Source organism: Miniopterus schreibersii (genome assembly GCF_964146895.1).
Source record: "Miniopterus schreibersii genome assembly, chromosome: 12".
Classification (NCBI taxonomy): Eukaryota; Metazoa; Chordata; class Mammalia; order Chiroptera; family Miniopteridae; genus Miniopterus; species Miniopterus schreibersii.
Window position 1 is genome coordinate 71,790,207 of NC_138112.1, and position 17,296 is coordinate 71,807,502.

General features: G+C 62.3%; 1 protein-coding gene across 2 annotated transcripts in view; it reads left to right on the forward strand.

The window, feature by feature from the left end:
- The window catches only part of ANO1 (anoctamin 1), a 119,618-nt gene that overhangs the window by 80,147 nt on the left and 22,175 nt on the right, over nt 1–17,296 (forward strand). The window contains exons 11-16 of one of the 2 annotated variants that reach the window (XM_081154003.1): nt 2,064–2,128; nt 2,932–3,066; nt 6,664–6,824; nt 10,506–10,588; nt 13,871–13,942; nt 16,545–16,622. In XM_081154003.1, the coding sequence (XP_081010129.1) occupies nt 2,064–2,128; nt 2,932–3,066; nt 6,664–6,824; nt 10,506–10,588; nt 13,871–13,942; nt 16,545–16,622 (594 nt within the window). The remainder of the gene's footprint in view (nt 1–2,063; nt 2,129–2,931; nt 3,067–6,663; nt 6,825–10,505; nt 10,589–13,870; nt 13,943–16,544; nt 16,623–17,296) is intronic. The other variant, XM_081154004.1, reaches the window with a different exon arrangement.

Genomic DNA, 17,296 nt, shown 5'->3' on the forward strand with positions numbered 1-17,296 from the left:
CCAGAGCAGGGATCCCTGGCTGCCCACCGGGGCTCGGACGGGAGGGCCGGACCCAGCTCACCCACGCGGGACTCAGTGGTTAGAGTCTGCGCAGGACCGCCCGCGAGGGGCTCAGAGAGGTCTGCCCCGGAGGCCCCCCCCCCGCAGGGGCACAGCGGGGCGGCCGTGCATCCCAGTTCCCGCTGCAGAGACCCCCGCCCCCGCCCCAGCAGCAGGCCTTGCCATTCTGGCCTCGGGACTCGGAGTCGTGCTGGATGCGTCCTGTTTGTACCACTCGCAGGACCGCAGGTCTGGAGGCAGCCGCCCCATAAAGATCAGAGCAGGCTAACCCGGGACGCTGACAGCCAGCTCGCTTGTAATTTATTGAGACGCCGAAGTTATTTCCCTCCCTGCTTTGGGAGGCGTGGGGCCCGCTGAGGCGGTGTTCCCTCTCAGAGCGGCGGGAGCAGCCCAGAAGGGGGGCAACTGGCTGGAGGGCCATTGCCAGGGACCCCGACTCCCTGGTCTGGGGAAGCTGCTCCCACCCAGCGAGCCTCTTACACAGTTTTATACGTTTGTGCCTAGAAACGTGGGAGAGTGTGCCGGCTCAGGCTGGGGTCACGGAGCTACGTGGCTGGGGCTTAGCCCACATTCATTCTCGCAGCTCTGGAGGCTGGAAGCCAAGGATCCAGGGGCCGGCCGGGGGCGTTCAGGGGCGAGCTCGCTTCCGGGCATGCAGACGGCCGCCTCCTTGCTGTGTCCCCACATGGCCTTTCCTCCCTGCGTGTGCGTGGAGAAGGGAAGCTCCAGTGTCCCTTCCTATAGGGACACCCTTCTTATAGGGACACCAGTGCTATCACATCCAAAACCCACTTTTATACCTCCTTTAACCTTGATTACTTCCCAAAACCCCCATCTCCAAATACAGTCCCATTGGGGGTTAGGGCTCCAACACGAGTTTTGGGGACACAAACATTCAGTCCATAGCATAGAGTGTTTGGGGTGATGATATAAGATGGGGCATGTTCTCATGGGGCCACAGCAAAACCTGAGCATAGGAAACCCCCCCCAAAATTTTTTAATTGAGTATAGGAGACCTCCCCCCCAAATTTTTTTTTTATTTAAATATTAAGAAAAGGGGAAAGGGCACAAGGCCAGCTGCAGTGTAGAGACCAGAGGACCCGGGCGAGACAGGTGAGCGAGGCACGGAAGGCCCCCGGTGGGTCCCAGCTCCCCTGCAGCCAGCCCTGTGACCTCGGGCTCGGAGTTAAGGCCGGGCGAGCGCTAGTTACCCCAGGACGTGGGATTTCGTTCTTGCAGGCAGCAGCCCTGACACGGCGTTTCCCTGGGACACCCTGTGCGTGTTCACACAAGGCGTCCGATCTGTCGCGCTCATTACCGGCCCTGCCTACAGCCCGGGGGTAACGGGGTGTGTGCAGACTTCATTTATTTTACTAAGTGTGTTAATCAGACAGCCCATCTCAGGAGATCAACGCCGAGCCCTATGCATCCCATGAGATTTTTTTTTTTTAATTTTGCCACTTGCATTTCTTTGCTCCAGAGCCTGGTGGGTTCTGTCCTTTATCCCGATGGTTCCGTGTGTGACAAGGACAATCAGGAAACCTAAATGGAAAAGCCTCACAGTGTCAGGGGTCTTAGATCAATTCCAGATCAGATCAGGAAGGGCGAGGATTCCACGTCTTTCCCACCCCCACCGTCACCCGAACATGTAGCTCATTCCTGCCCAGGGAGTCTCCGCCCCATCGCTGGCCGTCAGCGCCAGCTCAGCTCCCACCGAGGTGGCTTCTTCAGGACCCTGACCGGACCTGAACGCTGTGACCCAGTTTTTCTGTGTCCATCTCCCCCACCAGAATGGGGGCTCGGGTCTCAGGGCTGTGTGTGCCGATTTCACCTCTGAAAGCACGGTGCCCAGCACGGTGCCCGACACCTGGCCGACTCTCAGCAAGTGTTTGTTGAATGAATGAATGATGCACCTATGAGCTGAGAGCATCGGCCCCGGGTTCTGGGAAGAAACCTGGGGGCGTTGTACTTTCTCCAGCCGCTCACCGCTTTCTCTCTCCCAGCTCCTGTACGAAGAGTGGGCGAGCTATGGCGTCTTCTACAAGTACCAGCCCATCGACCTGGTCAGGTGAGAGGGAGCAGGCCGGGCTCCCCGGGCGGCTGGCGGAGGCAAGTCCCGAGCCAGATGCCAGTTGGGTAAATGTCCCCGTGTGTCCCAACTGCACCGGCTGCTCGGTACCTGGGAACCTGTTGGAACTTGAAGAGCTGTGTCGAGGGCCCACGGTCTCCTGGCAGGACCAGCAGCCTCAGTTTACGGGGTTCATGCGAACTCGCCGGAGGGCGGGCCCTTTCGTCACGCTCGCCGGGTCCTGAACGCGCAGCCTGGCCTCACTCAGCTCGGGGACTGGCCAGGTTCTTGCGTCGCTGTGTTGAGAGGCAGAGAAGAGCTGCCTGAAAGGGTGTCCTGTCCCAGAGGACCTCTGTCCTGAGGGCGGGAAGGCGGGTGGACCAGATGAAGCAGCGTGTGTCCCCTGGGGACCAGCGCTCAGCCCGTGAAAATTCGTTTAGACCCATCACGGTGTCAGAGACGCTTAATAAGGGGAGCAGTGGCCTCTCCTGGTGCTTCCAGGCCTGAGTAAGTTCCAGTTCTCGGCTGATCAGGACGTGGAAGGAAGCTGGCAGCCTCCCGGGGCCCTCCATCGAGCCCCCCAGCATATGCATCACAGACCACCTTCCTGGGGCAGAGAAGAGAGGGGGCGGACATAGGAAAAGCAGAGAGCACCCCCAAACCTGGCAGCCTGGCTCCGAGCCCCGCTCACTCTCTACTTCTTGGTCCAGAGAACCTGTGGCCCCAATCTGTTCCCTGCAGGGGAGGGGACGGGACATGTCTGGTGCAGGATGAGATGCGCCTGTCTCTGTTTGGTTCTGCAGGAAGTACTTTGGGGAGAAGATCGGCCTGTACTTCGCCTGGCTGGGCGTGTACACCCAGATGCTCATCCCTGCGTCCGTGGTCGGGGTCATCGTCTTCCTCTACGGATGCGCCACCGTCGATGACAACATCCCCAGGTAGGCGGGCCTGTCCCAGGACACAGCACACGCCTGCGCCCCGCGGCAGGCCTCCTGGGGACGCGGGCCCCAGCCCTCCCGACACACACTCCACCCCAGACGGGGCGTGCGGGCCACACGCCGTCAGGAGGAGGGTCCCAGCGCAAGGGGCTTCATCGCAGGCTGAAGACGAGGTGTCTTTTTCGGGCGTGGACACCCTGGGAGACATTTTAGTGGCGAGAGCAGACAGAAAACAGCCCTGGCTGGCGTGGCTCAGTGGTTAGAGTGTCGGACGGTGCAGCAGAGGGTCTTGGGTTCGATTTCCTGTCAAGGGCACCCCCCCGGGTTGCAGGTTCGATTCCAGGCCCCGGTTGGGGTGCGTTCCGGAGGCAGCCAATTGATGTGCCTCTCTGACGTCGATGTCTCTCTCTCTAAAAATCAATGGGGAAAATATCCTCAGGTGAGAATTAACAAAATAACCAAAAAAAAGCGCACAGAAAACAAACACCAGCTCCTGTTTCCCTCTGAAGTTTCCTTTCCCCTGTTCTCAGTAATTATGCGACAGGGAAATTCACTATCTCCTTGTGAGGTTAGGAAATGTGGGGACCCACCGGCCGGGTCTCTAAGTGTGGCGGGAACCGCAGCCCAGGCCTCGGGCGCAGAGCCCACGCTCCTGCTGCGTGCCGCCCACCACGGGTTCGGGCGGGCGCGGGAGCCCAGGGACGGGGGCCGAGCCCCAGAGACAGCCTGGCCTGTGCGCAGTGGGGTGAGTCTCCCAGTGACGGCCGGAACACGAGTCACGTCGTACGAGCTCAGGGAACCCCGTCCCCCCGCGTGCATAGACGTCTCCCTTCCTTTCCAGTTGTCCCCTAGACCTGCCAACACTGACCCAGAGACACCGTGTTGCGTGTGAAGACTCTAGGCCACTGTGCGTAGCGGCGGACCCTCGCTTACGAGGGCGGACGCCCGCTGGCCCTGCCTCCCGGGAGCCCCCGGTCTCTCTAGGACATCTGCTGGGTTCCGTCTCCTACGACACAGCCCCGCGGCTCTAAAGCCGAGCTGCGGCCTGGAAAGTGCCCCGCTCTCCGCTCGGGAGAGAGCGTGTGAGCCTTTACCTGGCGAGGAGACCGGCTTGTTGGGGCCCACAGCGCAGAGGCCATATCCGGTAAACCTCTGTGCAAATTATGTTTTCACACATGAGTAACACCCCAAATACTCCACCCGCCCAGCGTCCAGCATTGCAGGAATCTGGCTTATTTTGGGCACAGGCAGGAGAAAGCTTGTCCCTTTGTTTGCTAATGTGACGTGAGGTCACTATGCTTAGGAGTGACTGTGCCGAAGATGACAGTGGCCTTGATGTGGTGGGGATTTAACTCTAAAACCCCAAGGGACGTGGCCAGTGGAAGGTAGGGAGCCCTCGTGGTCCCCCTGGGAGGCCGCTGGGGACTTCACCTTCCCTCCCCCGCCCCAGGGGACGCAGAGCCAGCTGAGGCTGTTCCCAGGCGGGCGTGCATTCCCCGGCAGGGCACTGCAATGTCCCGGCCAGGCCAGCGCCGCCAGGGTCAGAGAGGCAGGCGGCACTTTCCGGGGACTTCGGCCTCTGCCTACGACTCGGGGTGCTCCCCTGGGAGTCTGATCTGCCCCTCCACGCCCTCCAGAGAACGAGCCATCCCATTCCTTGTTTTGATTTTGGCTGAAGGGGGAGAAGGGGGAGGCAGAGGATTTAAAACTGGCAGAAAAAGGCTGTTCGTCTGGCTGGCATTGGTGCTGGCAGGGAGGACTGTGGCGGCCCCGGGGGCTCACGGCGGGCAGAGAGGCAAGGCCCGGCCCTCCCTGGGGCGTCCTGCCCCGCACACCCCGGTTCCTTCTGGGAGAGGCCCCCAGGAGACAGGAAGCCCCGGGAGGGGCAAGGGACGGACCCCCCAAGGCGGGTCCCGGGCCTCCTTTCAAAACCACTGCGGCCGCCTGGCGCCTGGTGTTCCCCGCCTGGCGCCTGGTTGCCCGGAGCCGGAGCGTGGCCTGCGCGTGCCAGCGCTATTCCAGGGCTCCTCCGCTCTGTGGGGCCTTCCTGACAACAGCGCAGGCACGTGGGCGCGCTTCCCTCTCCGCACCCCCATGCTGCAGATGGGGAAACTGAGGCCCAGGGAGTCTGAGTCCCCTGCCTGAGGGCACATAGGTCCCCGGTGGTGGAGCAGAGACCAATCCAGAGCTAGCTGGCTGCACCTGCCCCGCCTGCTGCAGGCACCCGCCCTCACGTGCACGCATGCACGCACACGCACCGCTCGCCCCTTGGGCGCACACGCACGCTCACCTCGTGCACGCCCACCGCACAATTCCCCAGGCGCCCCGAGGCAGCAGGCTCGGCCACCGTCCGCCTTTGCCCCCTCGTGCCCCACACAGAGCTGGGCCCACACTGCCCTGCACAGCTTGTCAGTAAGCCCTCGGTGAAGCAACCGAGAGGACGAACAGGCCGGAACGCCCGCCGTGATGAGAAGAGGAGCCCCCGGAGCCACCCCGCAGACGTCAGACACCCAGGCTGCGGGCCTGCCATGATTCTGTGCATGAAATGCATCAGAAATTAGAAACAGAGCAAACCGCCCCCACCCCCGGCTGCTCCCGGACTAACCGTCTAAGCCCTGGGAGCGAGCACTCCTGCCTGGTCCCTGCGAGCCCCGCATCTTGTCCAAGTCGGTGGGGAGGAGGCCGGGCGGGCCAGGGCTGGCGGGGCCTTGTTCTGCCCCTCCCCTAATCTCCCAGAAGGTTAAAGACCCGGCCAGGGGCACGGCGCCCAGGTCTCCTAGTCTCTGCGAGGAGCCCTCCTGTGGCCTCTGAGCAGCAGATGAGCCGTGCAGGGCACAGGATTTGTGGGTACAGAGACCAGGGCTCAGTTCCCCCTCCGCTGTGTGGCTCTGAGCAGGTGACTTTTCCTCTCTGGTCTAAACACTCATGTGCCCTTCTCTGGCCACGTGGCAGGTCTGGTGGGTCACACCTGGGCTGGCTACAGAAGCTGCAGGGCTGTTGTTCAAAAATCATTAAGGATTTATTTTCACTTTGTTTTGTTAATGCTCACCGGAGGATATTTTTCCCCACTGATTTTTAGAGTGGAAGGGAGGGAGGAAGGGGGAGAAAGAGAGAGAGAGAGACATCGATGTGAGAGAGACACATCAGTTGGTTGCCTCCTGCACGCACCCTACCGGGGCCTGGGAAACGAACCTGCAACCCAGGTCCTCGTGCCCTTGACCGGAAATCGAACCCGAGACCCTTTGTGGTGTGCAGGCCGACGCTCTAACCACTTAGCCACACCGGCCGGGGCAATCATTAAGAATTTTAAGGTCAGAACAGCCAAGCAAGAGCCCGGGGCCCTTCTGAGCGTGGGGCCCCATATGAGAGCACGTGTCGCATGCCCGGGGTGGCAAGGAGGGGCGTGCCACCGGCTGAAGCGGGCTGGGCTGCCTGCCCTGTGTCCGCCGCGGCAGGGACCAAGGCTCTCTGTGTCCCCCGGCTCGGGCCCGGCACGCTCCCCACCCCGGCCTGGCTCCCGGGAGGCGTCCGGCCCTCGTGGACTGGCGGGGTCCCCACACAGCCCTGCCCGACGCTCAGCGGCTCCCCCCCCCCCAGCATGGAGATGTGCGACCAGAGACACAACATCACCATGTGCCCGCTGTGCGACAAGACCTGCAGCTACTGGAAGATGAGCTCGGCCTGCGCCACGGCCCGCGCCAGCCACCTGTTCGACAACCCGGCCACTGTCTTCTTCTCCATCTTCATGGCCCTCTGGGGTGAGCACAGCAGGGGGCGGGGGGCTGCTTTCCTCCCTGGGGCTGTCCACAGGCAGCGTGTGCCGGGGATAAACGCGCAGGGAGGTTGTGGAAGCATCCCCGCCCCCGCTTTATCTGCGGTTCCCAGGGTCTCGCTGTGTCGCAGACACGGACGACCTATTCCGACCCAGCCTGGAGCCCCTTAGGAAAAGCCGGGGAGGGCGCTTTGCTCTCAGAAACAACATCTCCCCTGGGACCGGGGTCTCTTGGCCCAGGAAGCAGCTGCTGTAGAGCAGGGAGTGCCTAGGGCTCCGCATTCCTCCCTGAGCCGACCCCGGGGCACGTGTCTCATCAGATCCTTGCAGCATCCCTATGGGTTGCTTGTGCCCATTTCACAGGTGAGGAAGCCGGGGCCCCTGAGAGGCTCCTGGGTTGCCCGGGGTCACTGAACTCCCGAGTGGCCAAGGCAAGGATTGAAATGTCAGGTCCAGGATCCAAGTCCCCATGTCCCTGACCTGTGCCCCCTCCACTGCCACCCTACCCCACCCCCGCCTCTCTGGATCCTCTGTCCATCAGGGACCATCCCCCCGATACCCTCCCATAGCCTGCTGCTGCGCCTCCCCAGCCTGCCTCGCCCTCCTCAACACCTTAGCGCAGGTCAGCTCACGGTCCACTCTCCTCCTCGGACCTGGGCGCGCCCCCTGGTTGCCCTGGCGGAGGCTCTGCGCAGCGTTTCCCAGTGACCCCACAACAGCGCACAGCAGAGGGAGGCTCTGTTAGTGTCTCTGATGAGGACACTGAAGCCCAGAGAGGTTAGGTGACTTGCCCAAGATCACACAGCTAACAGATTCATCACAGATGTGACAGATCCATGTCCCGTCACAGCTGTCCATCCACATGTCCTCCGAGCCCTGTTCTGTGCCCTCCTGGGGGAGCAGAGACTCACCTAGAGCGGGCAGTGAGGGGCACTCGGGTAGAGAGCTGCCCAGCCAGCCAGCCAGCCGTTCAGCTCGCACCATGCGGCCAGCTTGCTTGCTCCACACTTCTTTACTGAGCACCTACTATGTGCTAAGCAGTGCCGCTTCACACCCTCAGAGGTGTTGGCCAGCCCTTACCAACAGCCCATCCTTGGGGGAGAAACAGATGGCTCCACCCGCACCCCCACAACCCCCAGGAGGGAAAGGGCAAACCTGTTTCGCTGTCTGCCCCCCGCTGTCTGCCCCCCGCCTGCTCCAGCTCCACTTCCCCCCGGGAGACACAAATGCACCTGCCCGTCACGCAGTCAAGGGCAAGTTCGGTCTGCACATTCCCACAGGGGGAAATAACCAAAAACCCAACCGCTCCCGTGAAGCTCTTACTTTAGGAAAAAGGAGATTATTGGAAGTCAAAGCAGAAGCAGCGGGAAAGAGCCTGCTGGGCTGAGAGGCATGTGCCGGCCGCCCCTGCGCAGGGTAGAGGGGGGGACAGTCCCTCTGTCCCCGGGCCTTTCACACTCCCTTTCGAGCATAATTAGCAGAGATCTTGAGTTGCTGGTTTTTTAATCCCGTGCTCAATTATTTTTTCATTACCCTCTCGGGGACTGTCTTCCTACGGGTGTTTCGTCACCCACTGTGTCCTTCCTTCCTTTCTCCGTCCTCGAGCTGTTAATATTTCCGCTCGCAGAGGGACGGAGCAGCCCCAAGCCTGTTCCTGTGGGAGGGGAGCGGGCTGTGTCCCCGGGATGGCCCCAGCCTGCTGTCCTAATCTCGCTTCCACGCGCGGTGGGGCCCGACTCTCTCGGGCTGGCGCTCTGGTCCCAGAGACCTCAGCTCCCTGCTGCCTGGAATGGTTGACATTTCAGAGCCACAAATTCGGTGTCACATGAAGCAACTCTGAGTCCCCGTTTAGCCTTTCTCCGGGATCAATTTTCTGAAATCATGGCGTAATCATGGGTTTTAACTGCTTGTCAGTGTCGTGCAGAACAAAGGAAATTATTTGACTTGAGCCCAGCTCTAAGAAGCCGGAGGAAGGTGGTCCCAGCTTTGATGAAATGGCAGAGGCAGGATGGAAACCCCCTCCCCGGGGTCCGAGGGGCCTGGACGGGTGACACAGCCGAGTCGCCCTGAGCAGGGTGGGGACATAGGGAGGGCCAGGCTGTGATTTCCTGCTGGAATTGAAAAGGCCAGTGGCGGGTTCATGAGCTACCTCGTGTCCGCAGGACAAATAAGGGGGGCGCCCGGTGACTTGGTGAGACAGTGAAGGGCTCGGGAGCTTTGTGCCTGAGTCCCGTCCCCACGGAGCACTGCAGGCAGGATGGAGTCTGCTCCTGCGGCTCCATCTCCGCTCAAAAAATGGGTGGGTCGTGGAGCAAACATATGACTGTTGGGGACCGCTGTGCGTGAAGTTGGTCTCTACTCTCAGGGGGTTGTGTTGCATTTTAAAGAGGGTGTGTGGCCCTGCCCCGATGGAGTCTGAGTGATTGAGCCCGGCCTGCACCCAGAGCCCACAGGTTTGGGAGACCAGACCCCAGCCCCTAGGAGCTCGGACCTCCCTGGGGAGCTGGGGCTGGTCTGTGCGCAGCTGCAGAGGCACCCAGACCGGTCAGAGCCGAGCCCCTGTGGCCTCTGGGGCTCCAGCATCAGGTCTGAGGGGCTCTGATGATCCACCTGGCACAAAAGACAGCTGGGAGGCTGAGCCAAGGGCATCTGGTGGAGCTGCAAGGTCATGCCAAGGTCACAGCAGCCGCGTTCAGGGGAGGGGTTCCGTAGCCAGCGGAGGAGGCAGCCAGAATTAGGGACGTTGGAGTCAGGCCCGGGTGGAAAGAAGTGTGGACAGGTCGAGACAGGGCCCGGGCGTGGGATGGATGCGGCCAGCTCATTTGATGCGGGGATGGGTGGAAGGAAGACAGGCGATGGACAGGTCAGTGTTTGCACACGCCTCGTGCTCAAGGGCGACCCGCACGGCTTGTTCCGGACATAGCCCGTGGGGCCCAGGAATCTGCATTTTTAGCAAAGCTCCCCGGGGGATTCTGATACCGAGGCTCCCAGGCCCACAGTCTGAGAAAGCCCAGAGTGAACCAGGCCCCGCCCCGCCTCACACACCAGAAGGGCCCCTTGACGTGGGACAGGGGTCGTGGTGGAGCGCAGTGTGGACACCGTGAGCAGGAGCGGTCCCAGGAGGAGCTAGTTTCTTCCTGAAACCTAGGAGAAGGGTCAGAGTCTTCCTGGAGGAGGCGGCATTTGAACTGTGTTCAGTGTGTTGGAAACACGCAGCAGGATGTGGCGCTGGAGAGTGCAGCTCAGCCGCCGGGCCACGTGTGTGGGCTTGAGGCTTCAGCGCGTGGCCTTGGCCCGCCCCTCGCGCTTTCTGGCCACAGAAACTCCACCTGTGGCCTGGGGGCCCCCCCAAGATCAATGGAGCAGGCTGGTTAAGAGCCCAGGCTCTGGGACCAGCCTGCCTGGCCTCTCCCTGGCTGGATGAGTAACCTTGGCTAGGACTTGATCGCCACGGGCCTCAGTGTCTGCATCTGTAAAATGGAAAAGGGGTCGGCTCTGCCTCGGGGTGGCTGGGAGGACTGAAGGGGTTAATTCCTGCCACGCGCTGGGCCCAGCACCACGTCTCCCTCACTCACCAAATGGTGCAGAAGCGGAGAAAGCTTTTATGTCATCTGGTGTTTGGGGGGCGGCCGGGCCCCTGACTTTCCGCTTTCCTCCCTGCCCCCAGCCGCCACCTTCATGGAGCACTGGAAGCGGAAACAGATGCGGCTCAACTACCGCTGGGACCTCACCGGCTTCGAAGAGGAGGAGGTGAGTGGGTGGCGCCGGGTCCCCCTCCCGTCACTCCGGAACTCACAGGGAGCCCCGGCCCCGGCCCAGGCGCGGCCGCCCCGCCTGCTCTCATTCCGCCCGTGTTTGAGTCACCCGGTTACCAGGCAGCCGTGTGATGTCTGTCGGTGTTTCTGATCCCCACGCTCCCAGGGATGTGCCACCCGCCAGCGGTCGGGCGGCTCACCACGCTGACCTCATCGAGGCCGGGGGAGGCCGGGCGGGCCTGGGAGGGAACCGCCACCGCCCATGAGGCCAAGTCCCCAAGAGCGGCTGTGGGCCTTTGCCCCGGGTGCCAAAACCACGCTTCTGGGAGCCAGTAATTGGGCGTGACGGAGAAGCGGGGCAGAGCCCTTCCTGATGGAGGGAGAACCAGATGCCCGCGGCGTCCCTTTCCCAAGAGAGGCGGCTGGGGGCTCTCCCCGGGGTTCCTCGGAGAAGCGGGGCCGCTGCCGCCCGCGTGGGCAGCTCCAGCCGGAACTCCCCCCGGGGCGAGTGGGAATGGCAAAGGAAAGGGGTCCCCTCGGCTGGCCGGGCACCGGGCAGGGCCGTAAGGTGCGGCTGTGCTGGTCGCCACTGAATTTTATAAACTGCCGAGCTTGTTTTTTAAGAGAGAGAGCCCTGTGCGTTTTCACTGGGATGTGAAAATCTGCCGCTTTTTCAGCATTCCTGTTGCATCTCCCACGCACGTGCTCCCTCCTGACACCGCGTCCGCTGGCCACTCTTCAGCCAGATCGAGCGCAGCCCCCTGCGGGCTCCGCGCTCACAGTGCTGCTGGGGGCCCAGGGGACCGGAGTCCGTGGGGAGGGGCACAGCGCTTAGTGGTGGGGCCAGGCCACCGGGTGCCATGCGGATTTGGCACTGCCCTCGCTGTGTGACGTGGGCCAAGTTGCCTAACCTCTCTGTGCCTCCCGGCCCTACTCAAATGCGGACTGTGACCCTCACTCGAGAGGGTTGGAGGGGGTCCCAGAGGGGCAGTGGGTGTGAAGCTCTTAGGGCAGGAAGTTCCCCACGACCCGTAACCTGCTAGCCAGCCACCTGTGTGTTCAACCCTCTTCCATGTTGCCCCGTCTCGCACGTGGCGACACCAGAACAGATGCAGGCCGTGTGCTGACACGCAGCCCTTTAGGGGTGAGCCAGGCGCGGGAGCCGCTCTGTCCCCCGGGGCGGAGCCGGGGTCAGCCAGCCACCTGGGCAGGGTCTTTCCTTGTTACCGTTTCCGTTGGGAGGATCCAGCTGCAACAAAAGCAGGAGTCGTCCTGCTTTAGAAAAAGATTTAGAAGGTCTTCATGATGTCCCTGTGGCCGGGGAAAGTTGGGGGGGACAGTCCCATCATCCCTTCCCCCGACCCCTCGGGCACTTGACTTTGGGGTGGCGATTGGAGCCCTTGGGCACGAGGTCCAAGGGGAATAAATGAGGTCCCCAGGGTGAGTGGCCCCTTCACACACACCCCCGTAGCTGACCAGGGACCCTTTGGGGAGCGAATCATCCACGGCATAAAGGCAGCCTCTCCACGGAGTCTGAGCCCCGGTGCTGGCACCAGGAGCAGGAGCCTGTGTCCCACCTCTCAGCCTGTGTGCCCCACCTCTCGGCCTGTGTCCCACCTCTCGGCCTGTATCCCACCTCTCGGCCTGTGTCCCACCTCTCGGCCTGTGTCCCACCTCTCGGCCTGTGTCCCACCTCTCGGCCTGTGCCCCACCTCTCGCCCTGTGCCCCACCTCTCGGCCTGTGTCCCACCTCTCGGCCTGTGCCCCACCTCTCGGCCTGTGCCCCACCTCTCGGCCTGTGCCCTACCTCTCGGCCTGTGCCCCACCTCTCGGCCTGTGTCCCACCTCTCGGCCTGTGCCCCGTCTCTCAGCCTATGTCCCACCTCTCGGCCTGTGTCCCACCTCTCGGCCTGTGCCCCACCTCTCGGCCTGTGCCCCACCTCTCGCCCTGTGCCCCACCTCTCGGCCTGTGTCCCACCTCTCGGCCTGTGCCCCACCTCTCGGCCTGTGCCCCACCTCTCGGCCTGTGCCCCACCTCTCGGCCTGTGCCCCGTCTCTCGGCCTGTGCCCCGTCTCTCAGCCTGTGCCCCACCTCTCGGCCTGTGCCCCACCTCTCGGCCTGTGTCCCACCTCTCGGCCTGTGCCCCACCTCTCGGCCTGTGCCCTACCTCTCGGCCTGTGCCCCGTCTCTCAGCCTGTGCCCCGTCTCTCGGCCTGTGCCCCACCTCTCGGCCTGTGTCCCACCTCTCGGCCTGTGCCCCACCTCTCGGCCTGTGCCCCGTCTCTCAGCCTGTGCCCCATCTCTCGGCCTGTGCCCCACCTCTCGGCCTGTGTGCCCCACCTCTCGGCCTGTGTGCCCCACCTCTCGGCCTGTGTCCCACCTCTCGGCCTGTGCCCCGTCTCTCGGCCTGTGCCCCGTCTCTCGGCCCGTGTGCCCCCTTTAGCCGAGACTGAGACAGTCCGTCCAGCTCTTGCCCGGTACTTTCCAAAACCAACCGAGCTACAGAAGGGGCAGCGTGAACGGTCACCCTAAAGCAGCGAGCGGCCGTTAGCCTCGGCCCCCGCGGGCTGCTCGTCCACCCGGGTCCATCCCCCGCGTCCCGGCTCATAAGAAAATGGTCTTTAGAGGGTGTGGCCTGTTCCTTTGAAAACAACGCAAGTGACGGAGTCTTTCTGTTTTTGTTTCTACGTTTCCGGTTCCCTGAAGGAGGCCGTCAAGGTTTGGAACCTTTTGTCGCTCTGTCTCCCTGCAGCCTCTCTCCCGGGAAGAGGGACCTTCTCTGGCGCTTCATCCGTCTCTCGCCTCTTTCCGCGGGCGGGGCTCGGCTTCCCGCACCTGGGCCTCTCTGACCCTCCTCCGTTCCCGCGCCCCTCGCTGAGCTGCCCTGGGCTCCCCGAGCCTGGCCCCCGGGCTGTCTGCGCTTGCTGACACTGGCCGCGTCTCTCCCCCCCCACGCCCCCATAGCCCGCCCTTGTCCTTGGGGCCAGTTCACAGCGGGGTGTTCACAGTGAGGAGGGGGCCGCCGGGCACAGGCCTCGCTGCCTCGGGCACACGGAGCCAGGCTCTGCGGCTTCCCGACGGGCTGGGGTCCCAATGAGGGGGGGAATCCCGGACAGGCCGCGCGGCGGGTTCTGAATCAGACACGGTACAAACAGCCCACTGTGAACTGGCCCCAGAGGGCGCCCCGGGCAAATGTGTGGACGGAACCTCGCATGCGTGCTCACGGCGAGGATCTCTCAGTCACCATTAACGAGGCCAACCTGGTTTCTTTCACAGGACCACCCCAGGGCCGAGTATGAAGCTAGAGTTCTGGAGAAGTCACTTAGGAAAGAATCCAAGAACAAAGAGGTATGGTGGCCAGTGCTCATGGTTTTCCCAAGAGTCCAACATTGTGTGTTCATCAGGAGTGTAGACCGGGGCTCAGCAAGCTCTGTGTGTCCATCCACAGTGTAGACCGGGGCTCAGCAAGCTCTGTGTGTTCATCAGGAGTGTAGACCGGGGCTCTGCAAGCTCTGTGTGTCCATCCACAGTGTAGACCGGGGCTCAGGAAGCTCTGTGTGTCCATCTACAGTGTAGACTGGGGCTCAGCAAGCTCTGTGTGTCCATCTACAGTGTAGACCGGGGCTCAGCAAGCTCTGTGTGTCCATCCACAGTGTAGACCGGGGCTCAGCAAGCTCTGTGTGTCCATCCACAGTGTAGACCGGGGCTCAGCAAGCTCTGTGTGTCCATCCACAGTGTAGACCGGGGCTCAGCAAGCTCTGTGTGTCCATCCACAGTGTAGACCGGGGCTCAGCAAGCTCTGTGTGTCCATCCACAGTGTAGACCGGGGCTCAGCAAGCTCTGTGTGTCCATCCACAGTGTAGACCGGGGCTCAGCAAGCTCTGTGTGTCCATCCACAGTGTAGACCGGGGCTCAGCAAGCTCTGTGTGTCCATCCACAGTGTAGACCGGGGCTCAGCAAGCTCTGTGTGTCCATCCACAGTGTAGACCGGGGCTCAGCAAGCTCTGTGTGTCCATCCACAGTGTAGACTGGAAGCCGGTCCCCCAGACAGGGGCCAGATAATAAATATTTAGAGGCTCTACAGGCCTCTGTGACAACTACTTAATTCTGCCACTGAAGCTTGAAAGCAGCCAGAGACAACAGGTAAATAAATGGGCCCGGCTGTGTTCCAATAAAACTTTATTTATAAAAACAATCTGGGGGCCAGATTTGGCCATAGGCTGTAGTTCGTCAAACCTATTCCAGATCTATCGTCTTGATCTCTCCTGAATGTGACCTCAAGCTTCAGCCAGCATTCAGCACAGAGACCCTCTAGCTTTGCGACTTGTTTGGGGCACACGGACCCTCGTCTCGCCCCCGTGTTCTGTGCTGAAGAGTGACGGCGAAGGGCTTGCCCAGCCCGGCCCCTGAGCACATGGCCAGTTCCTTGTTTCCCTCATAGGCCGTGAGAACGAGGCCGAGGAGTGTTGGTTCTGTGATGCTCTCGAGGCCATCGCCTTTTCATAGTAAATTCCCCTTTTTCCCCCCAAACCTGTTGTCCGGTCTTAGTGCGCAGCCTGAGTCCTCACAAGCCTCTGGCGGGGCTTGGCTGTTTTTAATGGAGGTGCTTTCACATGGCCTGGGACCAGCGCAGAGCCCCGGGGCCCCTGTCAGCGCCTGACTGTGCCGGGACGTTCGCATCCGCGCCCGAGGGACGGGACAGTTGAAGGATGCTCGTCCCAGCTCCAGGGCCTGCTGTCCCGTTTGCACTGTCAGCCTCCGGGGCCGATTAGGACAGTCCCCTGAGTTTATCTCTCCTTGTCATTGTTCGCATGGACAGAGTTTACTGGTTCCTAGTGGCCAGGGGGTTGCAGTCGCCAGCATCCCATCTAGGGGGTAGAGGCCCCTCGTGGGCCCCAGTGTCCGTGGCAGCAGGGATCCAGCTTAGCGCTCCTGCGGCCACAGAGAGGGTGCGCTTCTGTGGACACACACACTTCAAGTCTGAGCGGGACTCGGGGTGCAGAGGAAAGAACCACAGAAGCACGAGCCGTCACCCCCAATCAGGAGGCTGTCTCCAGTTTCACCGATGAGGAGGCGTGAGCCCCGTGCACGCTCCCTTCTGCGCAGCCGCCGTGGCCTTGAGGGGCTCCTCTGCCCCCCAGGCCCTGTCGTCCCTCCTGAGGGAGAGGCGCGGGGACCATGCCCCCAAAGCCCCACTGCTCGCTCAGGGCGGCAGCCCCAGGACAGTGCACCCCGTGGCTTCACAGTGGCACCTCTTAGCGTGGGCACAGACAGGTGTTACGTCCCTTCCTGAGGGGAAATAAATGCTGCCGTGTGGCACATGTCACGTCTGCTTAAGTGGAGGGACTTAACCAGCCCCGACGGCGGGTCTGGGGGGGGCCTGGAGTGCCCGTCAGACCCCCGCTCACTCCGCCTCTCGGCTTTGACCAGAGACCTTTGATCACCTGAGAACAGCAAGGGGTGGGGTCATTTCTGCGGCTGTGACGGGACCCCAGGCCCCCTGGGCCTCTGGGGGCCACACCCTATTTTCTCTATTTCACTGGCTCCCAGCGACTCCTTTCCGGTCCTAATTTCCCCCCAGCTGTGGCACCAGATTCGTTTAGGAAAAAACCATGAATCGGCACATTAACTCGCGGCTCCGGGTGGCCTCCTTGTTGGCACCAGGTGCTCAGCACCCTCGGCGTCTGCATCGGCGAGCCGTGCGGGTGACGCGGCCGGCGCGGGAGCCGGGCATCTCGGAGCCCGCGGGGCCTCCGTGGGGGGTCTCGGTCCGCGACCTTGCCGGCCCCCGAGTCACAGCCTCCCGTTAGGACGGGGTCCCTGCCAGCTCTCCCTGGTTTGCGACGCCCAGCAGCTGGATCGGCCTCGGCGGCAGGCGCACCGCGGGGGCGACGGGGGCCTGGGCGCGGTCTTGCCTCACCCGTGGTGCTCTCTTGTCCCCCCCCCCCAGAAGCACCGGAATATTCCAGAAGAGTCTACCAACAAATGGAAGCAGAGGGTTAAGACAGCCATGGCGGGGGTGAAATTGGTACCTTTCTGTGTCGGGGCCGTGCGAGTCTGACTGTCTGTGAGGACCAATGTCCGTTGCGTCCCCCCCGACAAACTCTGACTTTTGTGTTGGTTTTTGTTTTTTTAACATTCACGTTGTGTTTCTCCGCCTCCCTGCCGCACCCCCGGGCTGTGACGCGTGTGGAGATGCCACTGCATGGCTAGGTGGGGCCGTGGGGGGGCCGCGAGCCGCGCTTGTCACCACGCCTGCCGCCGGTTCTCCGTCTCCCCGTTAACATGCATGTCGCCCGCCCCGGAGCGAGGGGCCTGCTGCGTCCTGTCCCCGGCGGCGGTCTTGGACCCAGCACTGGCATTTTGCCATTTAAAATCCCACCCGATTCCTGAAACACCCCAGGTTAGGGACAGGCTTCTGCTTAGGTTCCTCCTGAGCGTGTCGCCGCGGCCCGCTGTGGCCGCGCAGCAGGCGGCGCCTGGACTTGTCGTCTCACCCCGGGGCCGGCGCCTCCGTCCTCGCGCCCAGCGGCCAGCGAGGGGTGGGCGCCCCCGCGGCGTCCCCCGACGGGGCTCTGCCTGACTTGGAAAAGCGTTTGACGATGTTGTTATTATATTATTATTATTACTACTATTACTAGAAGAGGCCCATTTTAAAGGACTGTGGCTCCTGTTGTGACAGGACATTTCCTAGGTCATGAG